Raw genomic sequence first — 11,784 nt, 5'->3', positions numbered from 1 at the left:
AAGAAGGTACCACAGGCTTCTTCACCTCGCCAAGACGAAGCTACCGTCACCGGTCTCGCTTGCAGCCGTGGCCAGAGTCGGAAAATATGCCGGAAAACTCGAAAAGCTTTTGAAATTTGTCCTGCCATCGTCGCTGCTAGTTCCGAGAAGGGAGAACCGGGCTCCGCTTCGCGCATCCGCGAGGAAGCTAAAGGAGCCGGTGCGACTTCGGGAGTTGGTCGGAGAGTGAAGAAATCGTCGGTTCCCCGTCGGAAAGAAAACGGGTCGACGTCAGAGTCGGTCTGGGTTTGCAATCTGATGCATCTCGAGCTAATCCAACACCTATTAACCAATTCAATATTCAATCTTCCTCTCCCTCCTTCCTTCCATATGATCACACAAACAAGGAGCAATTATAGGGGAGAGGTTATCTCACCTGTTGCACAGAGAGAGAGAGAGAGAGAGAGATAGGTGAATAGTGAGGGAGAGAGAAATCAAGTTGGTATATTAAAAAAAAAATCTGGGTTAAGACATCGATTGACCAAAATATACCACCTAGCACAAAACTTAACGCCGTTAATAACGGCGTGTACCGTTCTTGGGTCGGACTTCAAACTTGGGGTACCAAAGTGATAGTTTTGCATAGTCCGGTACTGAAGTTAGGAGTCGGCCTAAGTTCGGGTACTGTTTGAAATTTTTTCTCATATATATATATATATATATATATATAGGGCCCTTCTAGTGAGGGATCCCTTTTTTTTGGTCTTTTATAGGGATAGGCATTATACCAACTTTTCGATCATATTTTCACATCTTAACCGTTCAGTTTTTAGGTTCTAATGTATAGATCATTTCTGCAAATTTTCAGCCAATTTGATGATCGTTAAGGCATCCAAAACTGCAATTTACCATTATAAACACGAACGGTTCCGATTCGACAGATTCGGTCCGTTCGTGTAAATTGCAGTTTTGGGTGCCCTAACGATCACCAATTTGGCTGAAAATTTGCAGAAGTGATCTATACATTAGGACCTAAAAACTGAACGGTTAATATGTGAAAATATGATCTAAAAGTTGGTCTGATGTCTATCCCTATAAAAGACCAAAAAAAGGGATCCCTTAGTGGAAGCTAGCTAGTAAAGAAAGAACACCATTATTGAATCGATCATCATCTATATGAAGCAGTTAAAGAAGAAAAGCCAATAAGATTCAAGGAGAAGGGCAGGTTGTTCTATAAGATACACAATCCCTGAAAAAATTAAACCTCATTTGAAGTGTGCAAGAGCATGCATACAACTGATACAAGTTCTTTATTTTAAACATCAATCAACGACTAGTTTAGAATATAAAATCATCAACTATGCAAATTATAAGAGTGAGAGATCGAAGATCTCCAAAATGCAATGAGAATAAATCAAGTAAGAAGTCCTTTAATACATTAATGAAAGATGTATTAGTGAGCTGTGACACTGGTCCTATAGTTTCTAATAATGTAAGAAGAAATTGGCCAGAGAGAAAATATTGTAAGAAGAAGAAAAATAATATCGTCACTAAAGTCCATATGTCTTTTTCATTTGCCCCCCAACGAATTAATATCTCTTTGCAGGGCGGAGCCACATAGGGGCATAGTGGGTCCCGTGACCCACTGAATTTTTAACATACAAATAAAATTTAGTTACATTTGATTAGTAAGTGCTAGCTTGGTGCAGTGGTTGAGATTTGTTTTTGCTAGTAAGGAGGTCTAGGGTTCAATTCTCTTTAGCAGCATTTCTATTTTTTTTTCTGGTATGTTGTGTGTTGTGTTGTTGAAATTATGAATGGATCACTTCACCTCCTTGAAGTAACTTTTTCCTTTTTGAATTTATGTTGTTGCTTGTTTCTAGTTCGTGCTGTTTTATGCTTAGTTAATTATAAAAGTTTTTTTATTAAATAATTATAGATGTTTTTCTTTACTTAATATATTCACTAGCCCTTTTTTTTTTTTTTGACTTTGTCAAGAGGAACCCAAAGGCTTCCTAGGCCCAAGATAAACCCCTTCGGCGCATGTGAAATGCTCCAACTGTGCATTGCAGCACAGTGCCTCGCCACTTTGACAGCTTCGGGGTTCGAACCTAGGTTGGGGAGCACACCCAACTAGGCAAGAACCACTAGGCTACTTGCAGTGGTTATATTCACTAGCCCTTTAACATGTGCGAATTGGCTTTTATTTTTATTTTTTTAAATTAAAAAAGTTACAAAAATTTCTCCTTTTTCATGGGAGATATTGCAATATTTTGAAATATGATATAGTCAATTGACTATCTTATCCTCATATAGAAATAATTTGTTTATTAATATCTATACTATGTGAGGGCATATACGGTAGTTCAAAAATTTAAGGATTAAATTATGTTTAGTCCCTGTACTCTGACCATTTTTTCGTTTCAGTCCCTGACATTCTCATTTAATCTGAAAAGTCCCTGAGGTCATAATTTCCGTCTAATAGGTCCTCGCCGTTAAGATTCCGTCAAGTTGGGCCGTTAAATTGCTGATGTGGCACTCAATTAAGGTTGTGCCACGTCAGCCTGTTAACGGAATAATTGGACGGCGAGGACCTATTAGACGGAAATTGTGACCTCAGGGACTTTTTAGATTAAATTAGAATGTCAGGGACTGAAACGATGACAGAGTCATAGTACAGGGACTAAACAAAATTTAATCCAAAATTTAACTATTCCTTCAAGAATTGGCTTAATTATATAAGATAGGAAAAAATATCGTTTTAGTCACTCAATTTTCGCTTGATTGACACTTTGGTCACTCATGTTTATAAAATCTCGCTTTAGTCACCAAACTTTAACTCCGACTATCACTTTAGTATAAAAGAAAATCAAATACTATTGCATTCTGTTAAATGATTGCTGGATTTTATTTACTGAGAAAATATTTTACTAATATAGATAAGAATACTGTTTTGAAATGATTTTAAAATATGAAATCACGTCGATGACAATAATCAAGTTAATAGATAGAAATTTTATTTAGAGATTTTGTATGTTTTGATATATCTATTTGTGCCCCAGTAAACTTAAAGTTCTGGCTCCGCCACTGCCTCTTTGTACCTCAAGTTTCTAATAATTCCTTGTTGTTCCCTAAAGCCGCGTTTGGTTTGCGGAATTGAGGACTTGGGAAAGGAAATGTATTCATTTCCTATATTTGGTTTGCATAATGAAAGGAACAATTTTCCTTTAAGAAGGGAAAATATGGGGTAAGTTTTCTTTAAGGAAGAAAATTTATTCATTTCCTATGTTTGGTTTTCTTTTTCCTTTGCCCCCAACGAATTAATATCTCTTTGTACCTCAAGTTTCTAATAATTCTTTGTTGTATCTAAGAAATTGACAGATCATCTTGCTTCTTACTTCTTAGGTTTGTCCAGAACAAAAAAGGATCTGGCTTTTTAAGTTTATAATGTGTGTGTGTGTGTAATTGTGACTACTTCATCAATCGGGCGGGTTAATTTCTCTTATCCTTATATAGTTAAACTAGTTAGCCTAAAAGTGTGGGTACGTGGGTGCTTAAAGTCATTTAACTTTTAGTTAGGGTGATATTAAAAGAATGAAAAATTCAAACAAATGACCTTAGAGTACATATATTTAACTTATTGTAGAGTAACATGTACAAGTGTCTTATCTATATCTATATTATCTATACTATTATTAAGAGAATAGGATTTGTTAGTCAAAATTTAAAATTTTGACAGAAACGACCTTAGAAAATTAATAAACTTTGAGATAGGGGTCATCATGGGCCGGGCTAGGGCCGGCCCTACCCTAAATTTTAGGGCTTATGGTCGGGCCGAGCCGGGCTTAGTCAAAATCAACAAAATTTAGGGCCAGATAGGGTCGGGCCAGGACTTAAATATGTTAACCCTTACCCGCCCGAAAAGCCCGAGCCTCCAGGGCCGACCTTCTGAATAAGGCCTTAATTTGTTTAACAAAAAGAAATACATTATTTTTTTTTCTCAAAATGTGGCTCAATGGTTATATAGGTAATACAAGACTCATTGTTTTTTGTTGATCATATTTAATACACACGTGCGCGCACGCACACACACTCACACACATACATATTGGAATTAACTTAAAAGTTATAACATTTATAAAGATTAGTTAAGGTGGTTATATTCAATTAACTATCTCTCTAAATATCCCAAAATTAATTGTTATTTAACAAAGGAAACAAAAATTAAAGAAAATAAAGTTTAGGAAATCAATTACAAAAAAAAAAAGATAAGTTGTATGTTATAGAAAAAAATTATATATATATATATATATATATATATATAAATAGAAAAAATAGAAAATTAATAGGGCTTAGTTGGGCGGGCTTAGAGGGCCGGACTGGGCTTGGACCTAACGGGCTCAAACTGGTTGGGCCGGGCTTCATTTGCATGGCCCATACCCTACCCTATTTGAGAAAGGGTCGGGCCGGTCTGCCCTAATTCAAGGGTCGGGCGGGCTTTGGGCGAGCTTAGGGCCGAAGGACCAAATGATGACCCCTACTTTGAGAATTAATTAAATCATAATTGTCCTTATGACATTTACAAAATATATTTTTATTTAAAAAATAAACAAAAAAGATCCCACAACCCACTCTTCTCTCCCATTATCTCTTCTCTGCAATAACTGTTTTCTTTTTTATTTTCAGAAAAAAAAAAAAAAAAAACTTGCACATACAGAGCTTGTGTGGAGAAAAGCTAGTTTCAAGAATAATACTTTAATCACAAATAAGTTTGGGGACACCTTCCCTAAATTTTTCATTATCTAATTTAGATCATTATTGAAACCGTTTATTCTAAATGATTATGTAGTGTAATATTCATGATTAAAATTAGACGCGAAATCTATTGAGCCGTATTTCGTGATTTAAGTCCAATCAATCATTCTAACAATAAAATTATTCTTTTTTTAAACACACTATAATATCCTTTAAAAAAAAAAAACACACTATAATATTCCGGTGGCTGGGTGTTGGTTGGAGATCGTGGCAAGGCGGAATGTTCCGGTGGCTGGGTTTTGGTTGGAGATCGTGGCAAGGCAGAGGTGCGGTGATGGTGACGTGGTGGTGGCAGTGGCAGAGCTGGTTGGATCGTGGTGTTGTTGAATTGGGCTGGACCTATGCTCCTTCCTTGCTGGGCCTAGTGGTTGTTGGGCCTGGGCTTTGGCTCAGGACCCATACTTTTATTATTTTATGTGTTATGTTATGTTTTATTACTTGTTAGTTTTAATTAAATGTGGCTTGATGCCGGTAATAAGTCCATATCACTATTTGATAGGGCGACGTGGGCTTGGTCCCAGACTGCACCTTTTGTGTGCCTGGTCTGCCCTAGGTAGGCGGCGAGTTCCTTGCATTGGCAAATGGTCGCAACCTCCTAGTGGCAGTAACGTATCTGCTCTAGGTAGGCGGCGAGTTCCTTACTTGGTCAAATGGTCGTTGCCTCCTAGTGGCAGGGTGAAACTAAGTGTCACTGGATGTACTTTCCAGTGGCAACATGATGGGAAAGCTGTGAGTATGGAAATTATGCTAAGCTGTAATCGAGTTGCAGATCAAGTTATCTTTCCGTTGTGTCACCATTGTGTGACCTATGTCAAAGCAAATAGAGTTGCCAGTAGAGCGCTCTTTGCTAGTTGGTGCTCTGTTGAATACAGTTGTTTAGTAGAGACTCATGATAGTATTTCAGGATGTTCTCTAGGTGCATATTGTAATCAGGGGTTTTGGTTCATTGTCCCCCCCCCTTGTAATCGACAGTTTCATTAATGAATGCTTGAGGGCAGCCGCACCACCCTTTATTCAAAAAAAAAAAAAAAAAAGAATAGAAATTTGAAGGTCTTGCTATTATGCTATATATCAGTAACTTGGCTGTAGATCATTTCAAGCTATTCATTCATCTACAACTCACACTCAAAGACACTACTAAAAACAACAACAACCCAAAGACTAGGTTAATTTAAAATCAATGCTATAGACGTTAAACATTAAACAGCATAAGTTAAGGTGTTAAAGAGTTGAACTCATTAATTCTAGGTTATGTCAGCTTGGTGACAACGCAGAAACTATTTATTTACTCGAATATGCACTATTTGAATAATCATTACCCTTTTTCATAGGAGCAAGTTCACCCGTGAGTCACCAGGTCACCTACTATTCACTCATTTTTATGTGTATTTTCACTCTCTGGATCACGGGCACAGTGTATTTCGTGTTCTGGGTCGCCATGTGTCACCATGGGTCACTTTCTAAGTCATACTGGTGACTTGCAAGCTAACCTGGTGACCCAGGTCTTATTGGAAACTGTGCCCGTGACCCAGAGAGTGTAAATAAACACTAAAAAACAGTGAATAGTAGGTAACCTGATGACCTAACGGATGAACTTGCTAATAGGAATCCCAACTGTTAAACTAGTCTTTTACTTATATCATTGAAATTAAACAAAAAAGAATGAAGTAGCTCAGATGGTACCCTTAACCCGGTATATATATGATCCTGAAAGTGTAACCACCATATATGGTTCTTATTGGTTCTTTTTTCTCCTAGAAAATGAGTTCCATTTGGATCCAATAAGAGAGTGCAACGTATCTTCTGGCTCCCCATAAGAAATTATTGGTGATGTTGAAATTTTTGTCTGCAGTATTTCATATGAAGTCAGGACCAGAAAATTGAATATGCACTTAATTGGAATCGTTGCAACGGTAGATAAATTCACAGCCATTTGCGCCGCGGGTGATGACAATACGACTTCCAAGTCTTCCAACAGTACGTTTCATTTTTGTCTCCAACAAAGATAAGAGTCACTTCAGTCAATAATTGCGTGACAAATAGTATGCTAATAACAGACAAATAGTATGCTAATAACAAAAGTTCCTATATAAAGTTAGAAAAGTAAAGGACATTGAAAAGCTTGCCTCTTTTGTTGCTGTGCTCTTGAAAATTGTTCAATTGTAGATAATTGTGGTCGAATCTATATATATTGAATGAAAGTAGATATTAAATTGAGGACTAAAATATAAACGATTTAAGATTTTGGGCCATTTTTTTTGCCGACAATCGAAGAAATTTATTAAATGAAAAAGATAGAATTTAAATGTGGGATATGAAGCCAAAACCCTTTAGAAAAAGTAAAAAAATCAAAAGGCAACCAAAACATAAACAACATTAAGCATATATATATATATATATATATATTAGGTAAATTGTTATATATTCACACTCTCAAAAGTTATTAGACAATTGTTATCTGCAGATCTAGCGGCGGCGGCGTGGGTCGGATGGACTGAACGGCGATAAGGTTCCCAGGGGCTATGCAGCAGCGAGGTTTTCTGGCTGTTCCGGAGTCGACTTGGTGGATGTAGAGTTGCGCAGCGACGTAGGCAGGTGTGGGACGCTGGGTTCTGACCAGCGAGGACGTGGTCGACATGGCTAGATGCGGCAGAGGTGCTACACGGCCACTGCGTGCGATGGAGATAGGTTTGGGCTTGCACCAGCAACCCTACTGGACCTGGAGTTTTGGGCTTTCTCTTTGAGTTGCTGGGTTTCGAATTTGGGCTAGGGCTTTCGCCCTTGGCCCACCACTATGTTTTTTAGTTTTTTTTTTTTTTTCTAAATTACAATAAAGTTTCGTTTTCAGGGACAATCTACGCACATTTGTGCATCTAGTTTTAGCATTTGGTCTTGGTCTTGTCGACTTAATTCTCAGTGTCTCTAGTTGTACACCGATTGAGGTCTCTAGGCGACTAGCTTTACTGGTTAAGAGTTAGGTTGGGAAGACCAGATCTTTCTAGCGCCTCCGGCGTAGTACCAAAGGGGGATCCCACTATGTCTAGGTATTTGATTGTACAATGAGTAGATTTATTTCTATGTACCACTGTGGGTACTATCACTATCTTCTTGTCTGTCTAGATGGCAGTGGAAGGGTATATTATATAACGACCAATTCTGGCTTTTGATGAATATATTTTAGCCCACCGGCTCTTTTAAAAAAAAAAAAATTAGACAATTGTTATCTATTTGCGCAATATTATTGAATTGAGGACCAATAGCGCTGATATATATTTTAAAAGATTAGAATTGGTCTTAAACTAGGTTTGCCGCGTAATCCTAAAAAAAAAAAAAAAAGTAACTGATAATCGGAAGAGTAATTCTCAACCATAAATGTATTGTTGAAATGTCATGCTACAATACAGATTAATTGCTGAAAATGGCTTACATACTCATGTAAGGGTAAGACTGAGTTTAGCATTCTTTTTCTTTTTGAAACCAAATAACATATGATTTTGAGGGTCTCATTATGTTACTTTAAACCCTAGCGGAGCGCCTACGGCTCGAGCCTAGCTGCACGCCTTCGTTGCGCCTAGACACTGTCATCTGTTGGCGTAAGTCACCTTAAGCCTAGCGCTTAATCATTTGTCCCTGCTTTTGTGGTTGGAGTTTTCACCAATGGTGGATTTCGATCTGATCGTTTTCAATCGGATCAGAGTTTGCCCGAGTTAGTCTTGCATCGGATCAGAAGAAGCCCTTGGAATTGGAGCAAGGGACGGCTGACCTGTGGTGAAGGTGGTAACGACGATCTAATCGGGTTTTCATCGGACTGGTTCTAATCGTGACTACGTAGTGCGGGTTTTTTACTTCTTTTGGCCAGGCGAGTTTGCAGAACAGCGACACTTGCAGGATTCCGACCTTGATGCGATGTTGGAAAGGCCGACCACCGAAAAGCTTGGAGGCGACAACGATGGTTTGGCAAAGGCAGATGAATTCCGCTGGTATTGTTCTTCGGCGGCCCTTGGGCCTGGATTTTTATTTTGGGCTTGTTTGGGCCTATATATCAAGAGCTCTGACATTTTTAAAGTGCAAGAGCCCATAGTTATTGTCTATGCTTGAAAGAATATCTCTATGAGTCTTGTGGAAGTACTTAGCTTTAGCGTACCACAATTTCGTGCTCGGTGTGTAAGGTTAGGTAGACTCGATTGCCTGCAAGGCGAGATGTTTTTATGTGCATAGACTACTCTGAGCATAAATGTTTCAATAGAGTAGTCTTCTGTACTATTCTTTATCTATGAACCGGAGCATACTATTGGTATGTTCTATTTTATCAAAAAAAAAAAAAAAAAAAACATATGATTTGAGAGATTGAGTATATATATTTACTTACTTGAAATGGAGAAGAGATGAATGAGAATAAATCGCTTGAAAAGTTTGTGATGAGATTACCCATTTTTCCCCAATCATGTATTATTATTATTATTTTTTTTTTTTTATCATATCAACAACTAGTCTTTTGTGAGTCGAACTCACAACCTCCCATTTACATAGGGGAGACTTATGCCACTAGACCAAATGGTACTGAACCCCAATCATGTATTGTAATCCAATCTTTGAAGAAATTAGATTTTTCCCAAAAAAAAAAAAAACTTTGAAGAAATTAGAAAATTCACTTGCATGTTAAATGTGGAGAACTCATGAAGCATAATGGGTAAATAATTAAACACTTACTTAATATGGAATTAAACGCAAAGTCCTTCATCCATAAGGCAGAGGGGAGGAGATCCATTAAGGAGAGAGAGAGAGAGAGAGAGATTTTTTTGACTTTTTTGACTTTGTCAAGGGGAACCCAAAGGCTTCTTAGGCCCAAGAACCCCTTCGGCGCATGTGAAATGCTCAAATTGTGCATTGCAGCACAGTGCCTCGCCACTTTGGCAGCTTCGGGGTTCGAACCTAGGTTGGGGAGCACACCCAACTAGGCAAGAACCACTAGGCCACTTGCAGTGGTTAGAGAGAGAGAGAGATGATCTCATTGATGATAGTGATAATTATCATCATGATTGGAGCCAATAGCAGTTATGTAATTGATTAGGGGGTAATTATGACGACAATTATATAAATACTGACTCATAGGAGTTGGGGTCACTCTGACAGAATATCCCATATAAAATAGCTAAAATCCTAGAATCTTTTACATTTTGAGACAAAAACCATTAACAGATGCACATAAAATGGGTGGACTGTGGAGCAATTGGACAAAGTTTGGTGATAACCCATCTGGAAAATGAGAGATTATTCAGAGCACTGCCGTGCACTTGCACCAACATAAATGAATGGTTAGATTGCATTAAATACACTTTTTGTTTATTAAAAATAAAGTTGATAATAAATATCAAGGGTTGAGATTATTTTATAAGGGTTGGGTCACTTGCACCGTCGGTGCATAGAATAATTTCCACTGGAAAAATGAGATGACAATTCTGGAAGAAGATTGTCTACATCGTAGAAAGGCAAACATAACTAGCATTAAATTGTGTGGATTAATTATATTACAGTGACAGTTTCGACTGCGGACCAGTTAGCAAAAGTAGCAAAACAAACGAAGAAACTTGCAAAATGTAAAAGAAAAAAAAAAGCACACCAATTGAAGACTTTAAGTAATCATTTGAATATCCCAAGACACTAGATCTTCTTCAAAGATAATGCTTGGAATTAAGTTGTTATCGAGCCCCAATAATGGCGGATGATCATACAGCCACGCTATGTCCACCGAGTCGTTCACCAGTATGAACTCGCTTCCCGGCTCGCCTGAGTTGAAGCTGTCTTCTATGTTGGGTAACTCCACAATCTCGCCTAGGTCCTCTTCGGATTCCAAACCCTCTGACGAGGAAGAGGATGAGGATGAGGATGTGGACGACGATGATGTTGTGGTGGTAGAACTCAGATGAACCATAGCTGCCGCTTTGGCCGCGGCAGCTTGAATGTCCGGAGGTTTGAGTGACTCCGGACGGGGCAGCAACTCGACCAATTCTGGGAAGTTTAGAATGGCCGAGTTGCCCTTGATGCTCAGGGCTGCCACGTCGTGGGCACGGGCTGCCATTTCCGCTGTCGAAAATGTGCCTAGCCAGATACGTGACTTCTTGCGAGGCTCGCGAATTTCGGACACCCATTTGCCCCAATTGCGCATTCGTACTCCTCTGTAAACCGGGTGCTTGCTGCTGTTATTATCAACTCTAGATTCCCTTCCTCTTTTAAGCGACTTCTGCTGCTGCTCTGAGTTTGAGTCGCCTTTCTGACTTGTTTTGGGATTCTTGGCAGTGTTGGAGGGTGAGTTGGAATGAGTAGTACTCTGCAACAACCCAGATAAACACGGAGAAGAGGCTACTGAACATAGAGATGAGTTGCTCGTCGTGCTTTCAGCTTCTGAAGTGTTTGGTTCTGCTGCCATTTTTAACAAGGATGACACTGAATTGACTGTGATGACACAATGCAACCAAAAGGTATCTTCTGTAGAGAGAGAGAGAGAGAGAGAGAGAGAGAGAGAGGGAATTATGAGGAGGAGGGAGAGTAATGTGCCGGGGTTTTGTAGGGAGTTGGGTAGGGAATGGCATTGCACGCTCCTCACATTGACCCTTAACCTACCGCCCGTTTTTTGTCAACTATGGTTAACTAGTTGGGCTGTAGCACATAGTTATGGTGATAATTTCTCAATAATTTAAGTTTTTAGAATTATGTAATTATTTCACGCTAAAATTCATAAATCGAAATCTTGTAAAGTCACCACTTTCTTATAATTAATTTGATAAATTATCTACATCACTTGAGCTGGCCGTCCCCTAAACAATGACCAAACTCGCACAAAGCTTAACTCATTGAATAGTTTTCTATTAGAGACAAGATGATAGAAAGGGTAACATACTAAAAAGAGTAAAAGACGAAAGAGTAAAGAAGTTTGGGAAATATGAGAGAAGAATAATAGGGTTAGGAATGGGTCGTTCTGTAGTACAGAAT

General features: G+C 38.5%; 1 protein-coding gene across 1 annotated transcript; it reads right to left on the bottom strand.

Annotated features, from left to right (window-relative positions):
• Window positions 1–10,273: 10,273 nt before the first annotated feature.
• Window positions 10,274–11,334, bottom strand: LOC133740020 (ethylene-responsive transcription factor TINY). The gene has a single exon (XM_062167854.1). The coding sequence runs from the start codon at window positions 11,219–11,221 to the stop codon at window positions 10,427–10,429; it is 795 nt and encodes a 264-aa protein (XP_062023838.1). The 5' UTR covers window positions 11,222–11,334; the 3' UTR covers window positions 10,274–10,426.
• Window positions 11,335–11,784: the final 450 nt, after the last annotated feature.

The sequence above is a fragment of the Rosa rugosa genome, chromosome 1, assembly GCF_958449725.1.
Source record: "Rosa rugosa chromosome 1, drRosRugo1.1, whole genome shotgun sequence".
NCBI lineage: Eukaryota > Viridiplantae > Streptophyta > Magnoliopsida > Rosales > Rosaceae > Rosa > Rosa rugosa.
Note: the sequence above shows the minus strand (reverse complement) of the source record. Positions and strands in the feature narration are given on the sequence as shown.